Consider the following 20,319-nt stretch of genomic DNA (forward strand, 5'->3'; position numbering starts at 1 on the left):
ACATAATAAATCTGAAATTAGTACTAAATAGTTGCATTAGCTGTTAAGATGACGTGTGAATAACGAAACTACTTATTTTGTTTTTAGGGATAAGATCAAATAAAAAGTTTATTTTGCCTAAGTAGGATGAGAAGGAATCTTAGCCATCCGTTTTTCAAATCAATGGTTAAGATAAAAGTGTAGGAGAAAGGAGGAGTGCAAGGTTATCTTGGGAAAATTCTATTTATGGACTTTCTCTCTCCACATGCAAGGCACATGCATATATTTCACCCCCATTTTTTAAACGTTCATAACTTTTTTATACGACATTATTTTTTCATAAAAATTTCACCATAAAATCGAGCGTCTTTTTATCTTTAATTTGAGTACCATATTGCTATATAAAATATGAAGACTAAAAAAACCCACTAAAATGTGTTGTATTTCTATGTTGTATAACATTTCTTTGTGCTGGATTTTTGTACTATATTTTTGTATTAAATTTTTTGTGCTGAATTTTTTTGTCTTAATTTTTTTTCCTCAATTTTTTTGTACTGGATTTTTTTGTACTACAATTTTTTGCTGAATTTTTTGTGCTATATTTTTTGTACTAGATTTTTTTGTGCTATATTTTTTTGTACTACATTTTTTGTGCTATATATTTTGTACTAGATTTTTTGTGCTATATTTTTTTGTACTAGATTTTTTGTGCTAGATTTTTTTGTACTAGATTTTTTTTTTTGTATTTTTAAAAAACAAAAGGGGGTGCCACATGTCATTTTCACTCCTATTTATAAGGACCAAAATGCTCTTGATTCCTACTTATTAGGAGTGCCACATGTCATCATCACAATCTTTCTTAGACTACTTAGACAAAATCCACTTTTTAGTAGATCCTTCCCTTTGTTTTTATTCAAATATAAATTTAAATTTTTAAAAAGTAAAAGTTTTTTTTTTTTTTTTTTTTAATTCAAAGTCAAATCAGGCAACGTAATCCATTATTTGACAGACCCCTTGATTGAGAATTTCCCCTTAAACTAAACTATACGAAATTATTTGTTCTTTGGAAATTCATAAAGTGAATAAACCAGCTAAATTTTAATAAAAAAAATTTAGTTCTGTGGAATATTTATAGAATATAAATTTTATAACTTATAAAATCTATAAATATTCTAGAGAATATAAAATCTATAAATATTCTACAGAACTATATTTTTTTTTATTAAAATTTAGCTGGTGTATATGAAGTATAAGTAGCTAATCATTTAGTTGCAACTCACATGCTTTGCGAATATTTGACACGCAGTCGTTACGGATTTTTTTTCAACCAAATCATATTTGCTACCGATTTGTTGTGAAAATTTGCAATGTTTTAAAATCCGGTTTTTACACCGTACCGGATTGGGCTAAAAAACAGTTTAACCGGGTGTATCGGGTGGTTCAACCATGTGTACCGCACGGTTTAACTGGTTCAATTGGACGGTTCAACCGCATAATTTATTAAATTATGTTTATTTGCTAATTTTAGTTAATTGCATAATTTATTAAATTATGTTTATTTCCTAAATTTAATTAATTAAATTATGTTTATTTGCTAATTTTAATTAATATTTGTTAGTGAATTTGGAACAGATTTTCATATATTTTCTGATGTTGATTTTTATACTTAGTTTATTACATTAGTTTTTTTACTCTTTTAAATATTTATATCTTAGTTTTCTACAGAAAATTTAAAAATTACTCTTAAAATATTTATTTGCAGATCTTGCTTTGAATTTCTTTCGTCGCAAAGCCCGTAACAAATATCCACTGTGTAGGAATGATATAGGTTAAAGACATTTACAATTGCAACATTGGACTATCAAAAGAAAGGATTATCAATAACGATGAACTAAGATCATGAATATGCTAATAGTCATATAGTACGTGCATGGCGGGTTGTAAGTGTGGGATAGGGGTGTTCACAGTTCGATTTAAAAACTGTGAAACCATTTAAACCGGTCATCTCGCTTTGGTTTTGTAGTCGGTTTTTAATTTAATTTTTGGTCAGTTGGTTACACAATTTTCGAACTATAGTGAATGGTTTAGTCAGTTTGTAGTCAGTTTTTAATTTAATTTTTGGTCAGTTTGTAGTCAGTTTTTAATTTAATTTTTGGTCATCTCGGTTTGGTTTTGTAGTCAGTTTTTTAATTTAATTTTTGGTCAGTTTTTGGTCAGTTGTTAATACGAAAAAATCGCCGTCATAAAACTGGACCGGAAAGTAACTTTGAAAAATATTTCAATTTTTAAATTTAGGGGTTAACACATGTATACAGGCATAGTGCCAATTTCAATTTGTTTGGCTGCATTTATATTGTTGTGTCGTGCACTATTTTTATAAACAATTAGTGTTTAACCTCCGCGTTGCGGGCGTAGGGGTTGTAAAACTATGTTAAGTAGTAAGCAATCAACGATCAAAACCGGGAAATCGTAAAATAAAAACACGAATTTATACTGCCACATGACATAAAACATAGATAAAGACAAACGCAAACTTATATCAAAAGCTGACATAAACTATGAGTTAATTGCCCGGATGGTCCCTGTGGTTTGCTATTTTTCACCTTTAGTCCCCATCTTTTCAAAATAGCATGTATAGTCCCTGTGGTTTGCTCGGTTGTTACTCGGATGGTCCCCAGAGTGGATGTCTGTTAGTTTGCTCAGTTAAGTTGGTATGAAATTACTAAATTACCCTTATAATTAATAAACAATAATTAAAATATTAAAAGATATATAAAATAATTATGTGTGTGGTCCCCACTCCACCCCTAACCCAATCAGCCCCTTCCCAGTTCCCACCATCTATGTGGGACCCACCCACTACCACCATCATCTTCAACCTCATTCACCTCCACCCACAACACAATCCACTCACCGACGACCACCCCAACTCGTCGGCGGTCGAGTTCTGGCAAACCTGCACCGACCTTACCCATTTTCAGTTTGATCTGCGTCTAATGTACCATCCAACACAACATTATGACCAATAACAGCTTCGAAAGACTCAGTCAACAGATCTGGCTGCCACAAGATAACCATTACACTATCTATAATCACCAATAATAAGAACCGGCTGCATAAAAGCTTAAAATTATTGAAGAAACTTGAAGATAAATTACCGTTATTTCTTTCAAAGATAAGTATATACGTTCAAATGATAAATTACCATTCTATTTTTTGGGAAGTTTTTGGTTTACCAGCCCAATTTTGAAAGACGATGTGGCGTTTGAAGTGGCATCCCATGAAACCTTTGTCTGGTGTATCAATCGCTCGCTCTCACAAACACTCTCCGACAACTTTGACATTCTCCATCACCAGCCAGACCGCTAATCTCCCCGCCGGAAAGTTAAAAATGCAAAACGACGTCGATTCCGTCATCGCGAAACTCGATAATCACATCAGTGAGGCAATGAGTTTAGGAAACTTTCGTTTCGATCAGTGAACATCTGCAAATCGGTGACCATTTCGTCGGAAATACGAGAGTTGTGGTGCTGGGTGTGGTGGTTTGAGTGGTGAAGATGGATAATAGTCGTTGCAGCGGTGGTTCACGGTGACAGGATGTGTGAAGGTGGTAGAAGATGGTGTTTACCGGTGGTGGTGAACTTTGGGATGTGAAGGTGGTAGGAGATGATGTTTCAGGGAATCTGGGCGGGGGGAGGGTTTATGAGATGAGAGAGGGTTTATGAGATGAGAGAGACACGGATCTTAGATGATGAGGGAGAAGAGGTTAAAGTTTTTATTTTTATTAAATAAATTATTTGTTTTTCTAGTCTTTTGTAATTATAAGGGTATTTTTGTAATTTAAACCCACTTAACTGAATTATTTAACGCACATCCATTACAGGGACTATCCGAGTAACAGTTTGTTAAACCACAGGAACTACACATGCTATTTTGAAAAGGTGAGGACTAAAGGTGAAAAAACGGTAAACCACAGGGACTATCCAGGAAATTAACTCCATAAAATATATACTTACTCAAATTTATAGAGAACACTTTAACTTAAGTCAAAGGAAAAAAAACAAAGGGCTGAAAATCTAAATTATACTGTAAGACCAAAAAAAAAAATACAAAAAAGAAAACCTAATTGATTCTTTGATATGTTTGATGGAGAAAAAGAGATGATACTCAAATGGCACTTTGGTAAATAACTTTAAAATGAAGGTTTAATTGACTACTGTAGTCAAGATCATACCTCATTTGTTAATATACAGTAATAAGCGGAAAAAAAATAAAAAGAATAGTTAGATAAAAGAAATACTAAATAAAAAATATTCATAAAGTAAATATAAATAAAGAAAATTTTAATATTCAGTTACTTCTTTATTAGGTATAACTTAGTCTCACAGAAAAATAAGCGGGAAGCTTTTCAAACGGTTACATGAATCTTGGGCACATAAAATTATGACACGTAGCGCAATCAGTTACTTATTTATTAGGTATAGCTTAGGGTGTGTGGGGCGTAGTTCGGGGAGGGCGTGTGGTGACCGCTCACCGCGCGATAACACCGCCGCCAACCCCATTTCTAACGCGGTAAACCATAAAACCCGGGGACTTGTAACCGATCATTGAATGCTCCATTTCTCGACCCGCTCTATGTGGGTCTCTTGGCTTAGGAAGAAAAAAAAAAGAAGCTTTCATTTTTAAAATCGACATCGAGAAAGCCTATGACACAATCAACTGGAACTTTATTGATTCAGTACTACAACAAATGGGGTTCCCGGGGATATGGAGGATGTGGGTTAAAGGAGTATTAAAATCAGCAAGAGCATATGTTTTAATAAATGGATTTCCCACTTTAGAATTTCAATGCTATAGGAGGGTACCACAGGGAGATCCTGTATCACCTTTTCTTTTTATAATGGCAATGGAGGCACATGCACTAACGTGTTTTATTAAAAAAGCATCTGAGGTTGGGTTAATTAGGGGGATTCAATTACCAAATAATGGCCCGACAATCGCACACCAAAATGTATGCGGATGACCTGGTCTTCATGGGTGAATGGGGGAAAATAATATCTGGAATATAATACGCTTAATGAGATGTTTTTATCTTATATCTGGCCTGAAACCGAGTCACCAAAAATCAAGCCTGTACGGCATTGAAACAGCCCCGATAGATTTATGGGGGAAAATAATATCTGGAAGTTTATCTTTCAGCACATGATCTAAAATCAAGCAATCGTGCTAGAATGATAAGCCCAGATCGACCCCCGGAACCCCTTGAAACAACCCCGATAGATTTAGGTTTTGAGCTGATAGTTCATGTTGTGTTTTTTACGATTTGTTTCCAAAGACCTGGAATGCACAATTTACCCGGAATGAAACTCCACGCCTTGCTACTATTATGAAACTCCCATATGACCTTCCTCTACAATCCATATCGATTTTCTTTGAAACGCCGCCACCACTTGAAGAGCAGTGCAATATTAGTATCTCTAAGCGCGTGAATATCCACCCCGTCTAAGTCCCTTCGGTGCTAGATACAACTATTAGTATTCACATAACTAAAAACATCATTATTACTATCCTCATCATTGATGCTATTATTATTATTATTATTATTATTATTATTATTATTATTATTATTATTATTATTATTATTATTATTATTATTATTATTATTATTATTATTATTATTATTATTATTATTATCATCATCATCATTGAGGGTCAGGGTATAATAGGAAGTTTATTTTGTCTAGAAAAGCTAGGAAATAATCTTGACCATCAATTGATCAAGGGTTTGGATTAAATGAGTATAAATGATAAAAAGAAAGAGGCACGTGAGTTTGTGTAGGGGTATTTTAGTAAATTCAAAGCATTAGTTTCTCTCTCCCCCAATTCCTCCTCCCCCCCCGTTTTTTAAACGTTAATAACTCTTTCATACGACATTATTTTTATATAAAAATTGCAAAAAAAAAAAAAAAACGAGCATTTTTTATCTTTATAACAAGTAACTATTGCTATATTTTTGATTTTTTTTCGAAAACCCAGATGCGTAAAACGTAATAGACAAAAAGCATATTTTTTTTTTTCTTTTTAAAACGCAATGACAAAAAACACAAAGAAACGTCTTGTTTCTAAAACGCAATAGTTAAAAAACACAAAACAAATGTGGTATTTCTAAAACGCAATGGCTGAAAAATACAAAGAAATGTCTTTTTTTTTTTTTTTTTTTTTTTTGTAAAACGCAATGGCCTAAAAACACAAAGAAATGTCTTATTTTTAAAACGCAATGGCCAGAAAACACAAAGAAATCTTTTTTTTTCTAAAACGTAATGGCCAGAAAACACAAAAAATCTCTTTTTTCTAAAACGCAATAGTCATAAAACACAAAGAAATGTTTTTTTTTTTAAAACGCGGCGGCCAGAAAACACAAAGAAATCTTTGTTTTCTAAAACGTAATGCCCAGAAAACACAAAGAAATTCTTTTTTTTTTCTAAAACGCAATGACTAGAAAACACAAAGAAATGTCTTTTTTCTAAAACGCAATGGACAGAAAACACAAAAAAATGTCTTTTTTTGTAAAACGCAATGACCAGAAAACACAAAGAAATGCTTTTTCTTTAAAACGTAATGGACAGAAAACAAAAAAAAATATGTTTTTTCATTCTTTTGTAAAACGCAATGGAGTAAAAACAAAACTAAAAAACGCAATGAAGTAGGACACTGTTATAAAACACAAATTAAAAAAAATAATCATTTATTTGAGTATATTTTCAAATAATCAAGGTTATGCGTTTTAGAAATGTAATGCGTTTTAGAAATTAACTCGGATTGAGACCCGCCGCAATGCGGCGGGGATTCTTTAGTTATGACTAAGTCGATCTAGGACCCGTACGTTATGTTAAACCTGTCAAACGATGAAAAATAGACGATGTAAAAACGTTCACCCACACACCCACGTTGCGTCATGTTAACTCGCAAAATTTAGAACGAAACGTAAAAAGTTAAACCAAAGACGCACGTTGCGATGTGTTAAGTTACAAAATTTAGAACCAAGCATAAAGCGAAAAAATTGTGGAAAATGAAAACTATAAAGGACCAAGTTGAAAGTAAAAAAAGTTGTGAGGATAGATTGCAAAATATAAAAAGTTTTGGGTTAAAAGTAAAAAAACAAATAGTTTTGGGTTAAAAGTAAAAAAACAAATAGTTTTGGGTTAAAAGTAATTTATGAAATACTTTTGGGTGAAAAGTAAAAAAAATCAACTTTTTTTGGAAACACCCAAAGCCAAGGTTACGACGACCATATGCATAACCACTTTTTCTTTAGAAAACACCCAAATCACACGCCGCGTTGCGGCGGGGCGTAAAACGGTGTCAAATAGTACTATTGTCACACAATCGTTATCGACCACCAACACGGACTCGACCTAGGATCTGCGTGTTGCGACGAACCTGTCAAACATGAAAAAATAGAGGTAAAAACGTTGAACCACACATGTACGTTGCGTCGTATTAACTTGCAAATTTTGAAACAAAACATAAAAAAGTTGAACCACACTTGTACGTTGCGTCGTATTAACTCGAAAAATTAAGAACTATACGTAAACCGAAAATTTGTCAAAGATGAAAAGTATAAGTGACAAAAGTTGTGAAGTTAAATTGCAAATAATGAAAAGTTTTGGGTTAAAGTTAAAAAAACAAATTATGTAGGGTTAAAATTGCAAAAGGTAAAAACCTTTGGGTTAAAAGTAATGAAAAGTTTGGGTTAAAGTTAAAAAAACAAATTATGTAGGGTTAAAATTGTAAAAAGGTAAAAACCTTTAGGTTAAATTTAAAAAATCAAGTTTTTTTTTTTTGAAAAACTCTCAAAGCACAAATTACAAATGGTTATGCACAAAAAAGTTTGCTTATTTATATATGGAATAATGATGTGATTGATATCTCAATTGGAGAAGATAAACCATTAACTTGTCATCATCTTCAAAGTCGGTGGTGCTTTATATTGATTGGTCTCCAAAATTTGTGAAGAGAGATGAGATAAATCATTTGGAGGATTTGCAGTGGTTTCTAGAAATGGGCACGTGGCAAAGAAATTGTCTTTGTACACATGTATAGAAGTTTTCTTGCGTTAGGAATCCATAGTCCACAATACGAACGGAAAGAGACGACACCAGCGTTGGCGGAGGGATGGGTGGTGGAGTGGTGGTCAGTGGCGGATCCATGATTTTATTTCAATGGGGTCCATTTTCGGGCCGGTCCTCGTTCGGGTCGAGTTAAAGTGAGGTTTGAACTAGATTTTTAAAAAAAATAAGAAAAATGAGCTTATCAAGGATTGAACCCATAACCTCTTGGTGGAAAAGAGGGATATATACCACTACACCAGCTTTCTTTTTATTTCTATGGTGTCCACCTAATTGTATTTATGGGGTCCATATACAATTTAATATCTCGAATCTACTATTTTTTTAAAAAAGATTGGGGTCCGAGGACCCCGGTGGCACCAATGTGGGTCCGCCCCTGGTGGTGGTGGTGGTCTGGAGGTGGGATGAAGTATGATCGGGTTTTTTTTTAGATTAGGGTTAATTTAATTAAAATTAAAACGTTATCATGTCTTAACAGGTACATAACAGGTAAACAGGTATCTGACCTGTTTAGACACGAAAATTAGCAGGTTGTTTCGTGTCTACCTGTTTAACACGATACGTGTTAAGGTCATACACGATACCTGTTAAGGTCGTTCGTGTCGTATATTCATGTAAAATTGTCAGCCCTAGGGCAGTGGCGGACCCAGGAATTTTTCCATGGGGGTGTGGAACATTTTTAAAAATTTTAGGCCCCTAGGTATATGAGTAAAAAAATCGGTTCGTATCGGGTCGGGTCGGGTCGGGTCATGTAAAACAAACGAACATAAAACTAAATTTATATAATAATAAAAAATATGTAAACTTTGTTACAAACATAATTAAAACGTCGACGCCCTACGGGTTTTCATTTTTTGAAATCTATCCAAAACATCATTTAAAACTAATTTTTTAACAATTCTTTCTCTATATAACATAAGTTCATTGCTCCATAACATAATGTTTCAATTTTAATTTTCAACTATTCAAGCCTAGAAATCATAACGTTAGTTGTAATCACCCTAAAAATATATAAACAACATAATCACCCTAAAAATCATCTAAACAACCATAAACAACGTCAAAAACACAAAATTTCAAACCTATTTAACAACTTTATTACCTTTTTTTCTCCTATAATATCAACCAAAATCATCAAAATAACAAAGAAACTTATCGGATTCCGGTTAGATTTGGTGTCAAACGACGGTGGTATGGTGGCTGATTACGGTGGTCGCCGGCTGCTGGACTGTTGTCGTTGGGTGATGTTGTTCGTTGGCAGTGCAGGGACGCAAGAGAGGGAGGGAGCGGGAGAGAATTTCTAAAGGTTTTGGGCTTTAATTATTTTATTATAGTTTGAAATATTGTTGGGTTTGGTTAATGGGCTAAGACTTAGTGGGCTAGCTAGTTAGGAATTATAAGTGGGTAAATGTATGGGTATTTGGGTTTAGTTAGTTAGGTATTAAAAGTTATATAATTTAGGTATTATTTTTTTTAATAAGAGTTTACTAAAAAAATTAAAATATAAATTGATAACACTTTTTACCTAAGGGGTGCGGACGAAAAATTTCAAGGGTGCGGTCGAAAAATTTCAAGGGGTGCGGACGAAAAATTCCAAGGGGTGCGGACGGGGTTTTCGAAGGAATTTAACACTAAATTTTTTTTCTCCGGGGGTGCGCCCGCCCACCTTGAAGTGGGCTTGGGCCCGCCCCTGCCCTAGGGTTAAATGAGACTAGTTTGTGTTTGACAAAAATGCCCCTCTCAAGTTTTTTTTATGTTTGTCATGTGTCACTCTATTATTGCTTCCTGATCGGAGTGTCGCGCCCCGGTCAAAGATAATATTTATATTCCCGATTTACCCTTAGCTATGAGTTAGTGGTAGTACGAGGTCGAACCACGAAGAATTTGTGGTTTGTGTATGGACGAGATTGATTTTAATGTTGTCACGATTTATGAAGCTTGCTATAACGATTCAATTGTTTGTTTGAAAAGGTTGTCGGAATGGACCGCAATGCACTTCGTTTTGATAGCTTTGGGGTGCTGAAAAACACACCTATGTACCGGGAAGACTCGACCTTTTTGAATGCATAAAGCGATCTCTTAGTCGGGTTGTTTGGGCACAACGAGGAGGAGCTAACTTCTGAAAACTAATAAAAGAAACATTGGTTTCAGAAGTTATCCATTGTTTAGGCCATGTGTAGTCATAAAGCCCTTTTGGGGGCGTTATGCGACACGTGTCGTGCCACGTCAGCAAGGGGATTTATGGGGCGTTATGCAATTTGAGGCCGTAGTCATAAAACCCCTACCCATCATTACCTATTTAATAATTTTAAGTTTTATTAATTAATATAAAAAAACTCTTCTATTTTTGATTGGCCAACTCAATTAACCAAACAACAATAACGCCGCGAAAAATTTCAAGCCCTCCACCCATTTTTGAAACATAGCGCCCTTGGGGGCGGTGTTCTAGGCGCCATAGCGGCGCTATGGCTCTTTCTCGCGCCCCAGTACATATAACCTTATTAATGATTTAACAATGCATCTCGTAGAATTTGACAAATATCCCAAAAAGCAAAGCAAAGAAACTATCAATACTAATAGACATACAACAACATATATAGTTTAAATTTGAAAGCAAGAACATCACATTATGATGGATGGAAAACACCCATTCAAAGAGAGACATAGCCCTCACTTATTTGAAAGCAAGAACATCACTTATTTAAAATCATAACTTTAAGCATAGACTAAAATCATGAGCCAACAGTGTGATCCCTTTCACTTTAGAGCTAAACCGGTGGAGCTCAACTTCTCATCAATCAGTTTGTCAATCTTTTCGATCATCTCATCTGTGAAGTAGTTCTCCCAATCTCCAACCTTACCCTTCCTGAAGTAGAATCGGTTTTCAGGCACAAGGAACCGTTCTCCTTTTTGAAGACCAGTTTTGTTTACTTCTAAGTTGCTCAAATTCTCAAAACTACACATCTTTGTAATACTTTCTATCACACCTTCTTCCACTTCTTGGGCTGTAAAGGGATACCCAATGAACTCTGCAAGTCTCTTCACGTTGCTTGTAGGATCCTTTTGCATATCTTCATATTTCAGGAAAAGAGTTGTCTCAGGTCTCTCCAAGCTTGCTTTTGAGTATCCCAAGATATGATCCCAATATGGTCCATATATTGAAAAGCCTTGACAAAACTCGTCAAACGCCTCCTCAAATGGGGCATCTTCCATGGGTAGTTTGTATATTTCTCTCATGAAATGGTAATAAGAAACTATGACATCTTTTACATTCCGGTATACGTAAACTATCTTGCAGTTCGAAGCTCTGATTGATTCTGGCAGGGAATTGTAAGGAAGGTGTGTGGCTATGGGTGCAAAGCGTGAGGTGTTGGGGTGTTTTTCTATAATTTGTTCAATTTCTTTATCAAGGGTGGGAATGCAGTTATGAGGCATGGTTGTGAGCAAAGGGCTGGTTGATGCATCGAACTTTTTTCGGGTTACGATGGCATAAGCCAAGGCCTTTAGCCATGTTGTGCCACTCTTGGGATAACTACATAGAAATACATCATTTGATCGCGCCTTGAAGCTTTGTCTTGCTAAAATTCCTCCTGCATGGAACTTTTCATGGTTCCATACGTCTTGATACTTGTACAAGGTTTGCTTGCCTTTCAACCAGCTACTAGTGTGCTGAGGAAGTGTTTTGAACATCTCCTCCATGTCTCTAGCAGGTTAAGCTCAACAAGTGAAAAACACCTTCAATTGATTTAATATTTAATCTTCACATGAGTGTCCTATAACTACTGGGTATTTGTCATGTAGCAGGCTCAACTTGGACATATTTATTTATTTGTCAGGGGCAGATTTATACGGGTTCTTGGAAACCACTAGGTTTTAAACTTTTAATAAATAGAGAGTATTGTTTTTTATATATAAAAAATTATACATTATACATTATATTATATTATACATTATACATATATTAAAAATTCATATATGATAAAATTAAAACTCAATGAACAGTAGATTTATTATATTAAATTAATATTACAATAGATTTATTATTAAATTAATATCACAATTAGATTATTAAATTAATATTAGAATAAGTAAAACAGAATGAATAGTGCTTTGTGATTTTTTTAATTCTCCAGCAGGTCCCAGTCTATCCCTACATGCCCCCCAATCTCTATGGTGCGCAACCTAGCGCATCTCCCCCTCGCCCGTGACCCCTGCGGAAACTGCAGGTACGGACATGCCGGCTCTCCCTCCTCTCCCACCTCTCCCTCAGCCTCCATATGCTCAATCTCGTCATCGGAGGAATCCATCCCTGCACGTTGAAAATATAATAAATAAATAATATTATTTAAACAATTTAAATAATAAACAAATAATATTAAATATAAAACAATAAACAAATAATTTTATTAAACAATTTAAATAATAAACAAATAATATTAAATATAAAATAATAAACAAACATCCAAACTTTTTTTTTTACAATTTAACCTTAACTTTTTTATATTTAACTTTGGTTACCTATACTTTTCATCTTTCGCAGATTTTCGCTTTACGTTTCGTACTAAATTTTGTGAGTTACCACGAAGCAACGTGTGTTTGTGTTTCACCGTTTTTACGTTTTGTTCATAATTTTGCGAGGTTTTAAAACTGAATGAATAGTGTAATATTATTATTAAATTCATATATTATTATTAAATTAAAATTAGAATTAGAATTATTAGAATTATTTAAAATTAGAATTAAGAGATGAGCAAATGGTATCGGGTATAGGTACCGGTCTTAAATTTACTAAACCAGTGTATTTTTGGTACCGGTTCTGCACAGGTATTCACCGGTTCTTACCCTCAAATACCGGTGTCGTACCAGTACCGTCCGGCCCCGAACCGTACCATACTAAGTATATTCGGTACCGGTACCCACTTATGGGGATTTCGGTAACGGTATTTTCGGTACCGGTTGGTACCGAGCTCACAAATCCTGTAGCAACGCAGCAATGCAAGTAATTGCACCGTTTAGATTACTTTTCATACACACAGTAAGTAAACTGCGCCATCAAAGCGCCACATTGCGCCCATCGCCCTCGTCCCAGTCCCGTGCCCGTGCCCGGACGCGGGTCGGGTGCTTCGCACCCTCCTGGCTACCACTGGGTGTGAGTTGTCATACAAGAATACATTCGTATAGAGAATTCTAATTATAAATCCACAAAAGATTTATCTCTCCACCTATGTGGGACAAGCTCAATTTCCCACATGCTTATGGTTCCAAGTATAGGTACCGGTCTCAAATCTACTAAACCGGTGTATTTTCGGTACCGGTTCTGCACAGGTATTCACCGGTTTTTACCTTCAAATACCGGTGCCGTACCAGTACCGGCCGGTACCGCACCGTACCATACTAGGTATATTCGGTACCGGTACCCACGTTTAGAGATTTCGGTAAAGGTATTTTCGGTACGGTTGGTATTGAGCTCATCAAATCCTATAACAACGTAGCAATGCAAGTAATTGCACCGTTTATATTACTTTTCATACACACAGTAATTAAACTGTATTTTGTTTGAATTGGGTTTTATATACACAACAACTTATTTTGCTTTCTTTTTTGTCTTTTTCTGTAATGAATGAATTGTAGCATGTAAAATTAACTTGGATATTTAGATTATTGATGAGCAAATCGTATCAAATCCTGTAATCAAACTGGTATCATAGTGGTACCAAATTTACTATACCAAATCATTCTCGATACCGATTTGGTACCCACCTTTTGGCGTTTTCAGAATCGTTACTTTCGGTTCGACACCGGTCTAGCACCATACCTGTATTTATTGATTTTTAGCTTCAAATACCATACCGTATTGTACCGAGCATTTTCGGTGCCGGTAACTAATTTCGATGATTTTTCGGATCGGTACTTTCGGTGCCGTTACCAGTACCGAGCTCATCCATATTTTAACGTGATAGCACCGTAATAACTGAGCTCCTCCATATTTTAACGTGATAGCACCGTAATAACTTAATTGAAAACAATCGAATTTCCAACGTGTAGGACGTGTGGATCCTATACTTACCACGTCATTTTATTTATGTTTTGATATTCGGTATCTGCTTGCTGTTGCTGACACGCGTTTTGCAGTCATTGGATCCCCGCCGCAACGCGCGGGTGAAAAATAACTAGTTAAAAATTAAAAATTGAATAAAATGAACAGTGACAAAAAACAGGTTTTTGTCTTCACTTAAAAAAGAGACTAAGACTATGGGGTATCGGGTATGGGGCGTGGGTTGGGTACAAACGGCCAAGTCACAACCCCGGGTGGGTTTGGGTTTTGGCATGGCCCCTTGGGCAGGGGTTTCAGCCCGGGCGTTGGCCGTGCCTAGCGGTCTTCCGTGACCGGCTCTCATTGGCTGGTTGGCTAGGCTATAGCGGCTAGGTTTAAAATTTAAAAAAATAACCGTTTGGCTAAGAGACTAAGACTATAGGGTATGGGGTATGGGGCGTGGGTTGGGTACAAACGGCCAAGTTAACACCCCGGGTGGGTTTGGGTTTTGGCATGGCCCCTTGGGCAGGGGTTTCAGCCCGGGCGTTGGGCGTGCCTAGCGGTCTTCCGTGGCCGGCTCTCATTGGCTGGTTGGCTAGGCTATAGCGGCTAGGTTTAAAATTTAAAAAATAACCGTTTGGCCAAGCAAACGGTTCACCCAACTCCTATACGACAGCGTCCCGGTCGGTGATATAAGTCACGAAGACCGGGTGACGGTGGCCAACATCAAGCTCCGGGGCAAGGAGCGGAAGCCGTTTGACAAGCTCGCCCTGTTCGAAATCTACCTACCGCTTAATTAGGTTTTTTATTTTTTTATTTTGTAATCCTTTTTTTTGTAGGATTTTGTAATTTTTAGGAAATTCTAATAATAATTTTAGGCTTTTTTTTTTAAATTTTGTGTGTATTTTTTAATTTCAAACTTTTTTTTTAATTTTTATAACACTGGCCAACCCACGCGGGCTAGCCACGCCCCGCCATACCGACCCAACACGTCACTCACCAGCGATGCCCCTCGAAGTCCACGTGTCAACTCTTGCCCCAAACCCCCACCCCACCATACCCCGCGATCTAACATATTTTCAACATCTACAAACAACAGTGTCGGCGGCAATAGTTGTTGGCTTTTATTGGTTGACATGGGCGACAAGGGAACAATGTCAGGCAGCCTGGCACTCCCCTGTTGGCCTAATTAATTTATGATTTTATATCCGCTTTAAAATTACGATTTTGCCATCGGTTTAAAATTACGTATTTGCCCCCAGTTCAAAATAAAATGACGCTTTTGCTCCCAGCTAAATTTCTCAATTTTGCCCTCGGTTCAAATTGATTACGGTTTTGGCCACAATTTAAAATTACGCATTTTCCCCCAGTTAAAAATAAATTTATGCTTTTGCCCCTAGCTAAAATTTACGAATTTCCCCTCGGTTCAAAATTACGATATCACCCCCAGCTAAAATTTACGAATTTTGCCCACAGTACAAAATAAAAATATGGTTTTCCCTAGCTAAAAATTAGGATTTTACCCTCGGGGAAAAAAATTTGATTTTTCCCCAAGTATAAATAAAAATATGACTTTGCCCCCAGCTAAAAATCGTGTCAAAGAGCTGCTTAACACTCTTTTTACTTTTTATTTGTAGCAAAACTATAGTACTATTTTTTAAATTGGTTGAGAATTATTCAGTCATCGCCCCGCAACGTAAACGGGGCATTACCTAGTTAGGTTAGAAACTCAAGACGGGTTCTTGAAATCCACTAGGTTTTAAACTTTCAATAAATAGAGAGTATTGTTTTTTATATAAAAAATTAGGTTAGAAACTCAAGTAAATCACACGAAGCTGGATTAATGGAATAAATATATATTAATAAGGGGAAAAATAAAAAGAATAGTTAGATAAAAGAAATATTAAATAAAAAAATAAATATAAATAAAAAGAATTTCATTGAGTTACTTCTTTACTAGGTATAACTTAGTCTCATAGAAAAATAAGCGGAAAGCTTTTCAAACGATTACATGAATCTTGGGCACATAAAATTATGACACGTAGCGCAATCAGTTACTTATTTATTAGGTATAGCTTAGGGTGTGCAGGGCGTAGTTCGGGGAGGGCGTGTGGTGACCGCTCACCGCGCGGTAACACCGCCGCCAACCCCATTTCTAACGCGGTAAACCATAAAACCCGAGGACTTGTCACCGATCATTGAATGCTCCATTTCCCGACCTGCTCTATGTGGGTCTCTTGGCTTAGGAAGAAAAAAAAGAAGCTTTCATTTTTAAAATCGACATCGAGAAAGCCTATGACACAATAAACTGGGACTTTATCGATTTAGTACTACAACAAATGGGGTTCCCAGGGATATGGAGGATGTGGGTTAAAGGAGTATTAAAATAAGCAAGAGCATCTGTTTTAATAAATGGATCTCCCACTTTAGATTTCAATGCTATCAGGGGTACGGTAGGGAGATCCTTTATCACCTTTTCTTTTTATAATGGCAATGGAGTCACAGGCACTAACATGTTTTGTTAAAAAAGCATCTGAGGTTGGGTTAATTAGGGGGATTAAATTACTGAATAATGGCCCGACAATTGCACACCTAATGTATGCGGATGACGTGGTCTTCATAGGTGAATGAGGGGAAAATAATATCCGGAATATAACACGCTTAATGAGATGTTTTTATCTGATATCTGGCCTGAAACTGAGTCACCAAAAATCAAGCATGTACGGCATTGGGGTGGGGATAGTATAGTTGAAAATGCAGCTAATGCAAGTAATTGCAAGGTAGGGAATTTCCCTTGCAAATATTTGGCTTGTTGGTGATGGTAAACATGAATCAAATCCGACAGTGGAAAGAGGTGATTGAATGTTTTAAAGCTAGACTTTCAAAATGGAAGGCGAGAACATTATCAATTGGGGGCAGGGTAACAATGTTAAAATCTGTTTTAGATTCTTTTCCATTATACTTTTTCTCATTATATAGAGCACCTAAAGGAGTCTTAGACACACTCGAGGCTTTAAGAAGATAGTTCTTTTTTTTGGGGGGGGGGGGTAACGAGGAAAAAGCAAAAACCAGTTGGGTTTGTTGGGATCGAGTAATCGGGCCTATGGATAAGAATGAGCTAGGGCTGGGTTCTTTAAAAGATATGAATGCAGGTTTGCTTTTGAAATGGTGGTGGAGATACAAACAGGAAAAAAACAGTCTATGGAAGAAAGCAGTCAAAGCAATTCACCTACAAGAAGGATCATGGTCTTTTTTACCGATTAAAGAAGGTATATCGGGAGCATGGTGCGGTATAAATAAGTTAGGAAAAGAAATATTAGAACAAAATGTGAATGACACCATGCTTATAAAAGGAAGACTCGGAGATGGCGAGTAAATAAGGTATTGGATTGATTGGTGGCATGGGGAGTATCTACTTATGGATAGGTTCCCAACACTATTCAAATTGGAAAAGCAAAAGGGTGCAACAGTAAGAATGCGAATGGAAAATTGGGATTGGAAGCGGGAGCTGAGGAGCGCAAGGGAATTCCAAGAGGGGACAGAACTACAACAAATAATGAAGGGATCTCTACTCAGACGGGCCGGGATAAGTGGGAATGGACTTTGAACACAGGGGGTGAGTTCTTAGTAGCTTCAGTTTAAAAATTGCTTGGAAGACATGTGATACCTTTCTTTCCATACGAATGGGTGAAAGGTTGTAGGACCGTTCTAAGACCCAAAAAGTCAGTCGAAGTAGTTCATCTTTACATACGAAGGCGGAATCAACGTAAGTAAAGTAACAACAGCTAATCCTTTCAATTCCTTGTGTTTATATTGCTTTCTGGTAAAATTTCAGCAGAGTTTCGGCACCGTAGCACACACATACGTCGTTCCAAATGTAGAACCGCCCAAGCCTATATATAGAGCTCTGATACCACTTGTTAGGACCGGTTTCGATACCGTTCGATTGCGTAACGTACGTTCGACGTGCGGAATCCGTGAACGTATGTGATCGAACACTCAATAACGTACGAGAAAACGTGATTCGATTAATATGACGTCGTGTACAATGCCGTGAATCACTTGGAGAGACTTTCTCTCTCTAGACTTTCTCTCTCTACAACTAGATCTCTAATTCTCCAAATGAGCTCCAAGTCTTCCAAAAGTCTTAACCTTTACAACTAAATAAGCTATTTATAGGCACAAGGATTATAAGGATTTCTCCTTATTTACAAGTTTGCCACCTTGCCCTTTTTTAACTAATTGTAACCTAAAAGCCTAAAACTCTTCGGTTTCTTTGATTTATGCTACGGAATAGATTGACGGAGGCGATAGACAGATATTGCACTAACAGACTCCCCCTTGGATATTGCCGTAGTCAATCTCGTAGTGCCTTCTCTTTCTCTCTCTTGAACAGAATCCCCATGGATCTGTCTTCAGGCTCCCCCTTTCATCAAGCTTCCGTGCTTTTGGGATCGGCACCTGGAATTCCGTATACAAGCTCTTCCAGGAATGATACCTGGCTCTTTGCATGCTTTCGTTTGCCTTGAGCTTGTCTTCAGACTCCCCCTTAGACTCAGCTGTCGGGATCGTAGTCTGGCTTTCATCGTTTCACAAGTTCAGGATCAATTCCTGGCTTTGTTCTGCATCTGCTCAGGATTTGAAACCTGGTTAACCTGCATATCCTCTACCTCACCATAAGTTTCACAAATTTTTAACCAATTAATTCCCGTAAACTTACTGGTAGATATCATTTACAACAAACATGTTAGTTACATCAAGTTTCAAATAAATGACCTTGATTAACTAAATCCACAATCTTTCAAACCATTTATATATGTTATTCAAAGAATTTTCAACAAAATTTCCCAAACCTGTTCATCATGATTAGCCCTCGAATTTTGAATATCAGCTCTTCAAAATCAGTTGTCGAAAATCTTTTTGACTTTTCAAAAATTTATACTAAAACACTCCGAAAATCTTTTTGGATTTTTGTTTTTTTGAATGAAAAGCAGTAAACAAATATATACAAATAATATTTTTGTGAGTTTGTGTAAGAGGATCATATCAGTTCATGAGACGAATCACTAGCACCGTTAAGCTTTAATCATTTTAAGTTCTAAACGATTCACCTCGATTGACGATATAGTTGTCCTCTTAAATTTTCACACAATTTTCAATCTATTCAGGATACGATTTAGATGTTTTAAGAACTTAGCTCAATTCATGTGTCCCACCTCTTGAATATACTCCCGTATCCAGAATCTCAATATTCAGTCTTACAGGCAAGAATACTACAATGATGTCTGTACATAAATTAGGGTATGCGAAGACTGAGGGATCTCAGGTCGATACTTCCGTATACGCATAGAGATATCAGTTTTCTACTTTTGCAATTTGTTCCCTTTAGAGAATCTTTTCAGCTACAACAGATGATTATCAATTTTATTGTTTAATCGATCTGAGGGCTATAATGCTATGTTTCAAGCATTTTGGATAAAGTATTATCCAAGGACTAGGTCAGAACCACCGTTCAGCAGAAGTCCCGGAATAATACCCCAGATATCATAGAGTATAACCACCTAGTATATCAGAATACGAGACCTTTCAAACGAGATTTCAGGGGTTACCTATATATCCAAGTAGTGTTCCCCACGAATTTCACAACTTTGAAATTTTAGGTTTATATCCCGAATAAATCTACTAAATGTACAAAAACCTATCGTCACATCATCAGTGAGACCGTTTATCACATTTGACATTACATTTCTTTAGCATGCTGTGATAGTCCACTGATGTACTATCATTTCCTCTTTTATCAACAAAACTCATTTTTGCTTTTTCAATGTTTTTGGTATTTTCAAATTTTCTAATTTTTTTAAAATTTTTCTCCCACTAAAAGCAAAATATGTTTCAATTTTGATTTTCAAGGAAAATTTGAAAACTGTACAAATAAAATGACAAACTGATATTGAATCACTTCAATTCTCCATCCACTTGGCGTAAACAATCAGAACTCCCCCTCACAACAAACTATTTTCCCATTATGATTTCAAAACACTTAAGTTTGTTTTAATCAAAATGGTTTTTCCGGAAAATTAGTTTTGTGTGTTGTTTCATAAACTCGGGGTTATTTCATCACATTGTTTTCCTTTAGTTACTTGACGGAAAGAGAAATCAAGTACAACTTAATGTCCT

At 36.1% G+C, this 20,319-nt stretch overlaps 1 protein-coding gene across 1 annotated transcript; it reads right to left on the reverse strand.

Annotated features, from left to right (window-relative positions):
* Nucleotides 1-10,654: 10,654 nt before the first annotated feature.
* LOC110916674 (flavonol 4'-sulfotransferase) lies at nucleotides 10,655-11,921 on the reverse strand. Its single transcript, XM_022161370.2, has one exon. It carries the CDS (start codon nucleotides 11,805-11,807, stop codon nucleotides 10,866-10,868), a length of 942 nt encoding a protein of 313 aa, XP_022017062.1. The 5' UTR covers nucleotides 11,808-11,921; the 3' UTR covers nucleotides 10,655-10,865.
* Nucleotides 11,922-20,319: the final 8,398 nt, after the last annotated feature.

Source organism: Helianthus annuus, chromosome 16 (genome assembly GCF_002127325.2).
Source record: "Helianthus annuus cultivar XRQ/B chromosome 16, HanXRQr2.0-SUNRISE, whole genome shotgun sequence".
NCBI classification, from domain to species: Eukaryota; Viridiplantae; Streptophyta; class Magnoliopsida; order Asterales; family Asteraceae; genus Helianthus; species Helianthus annuus.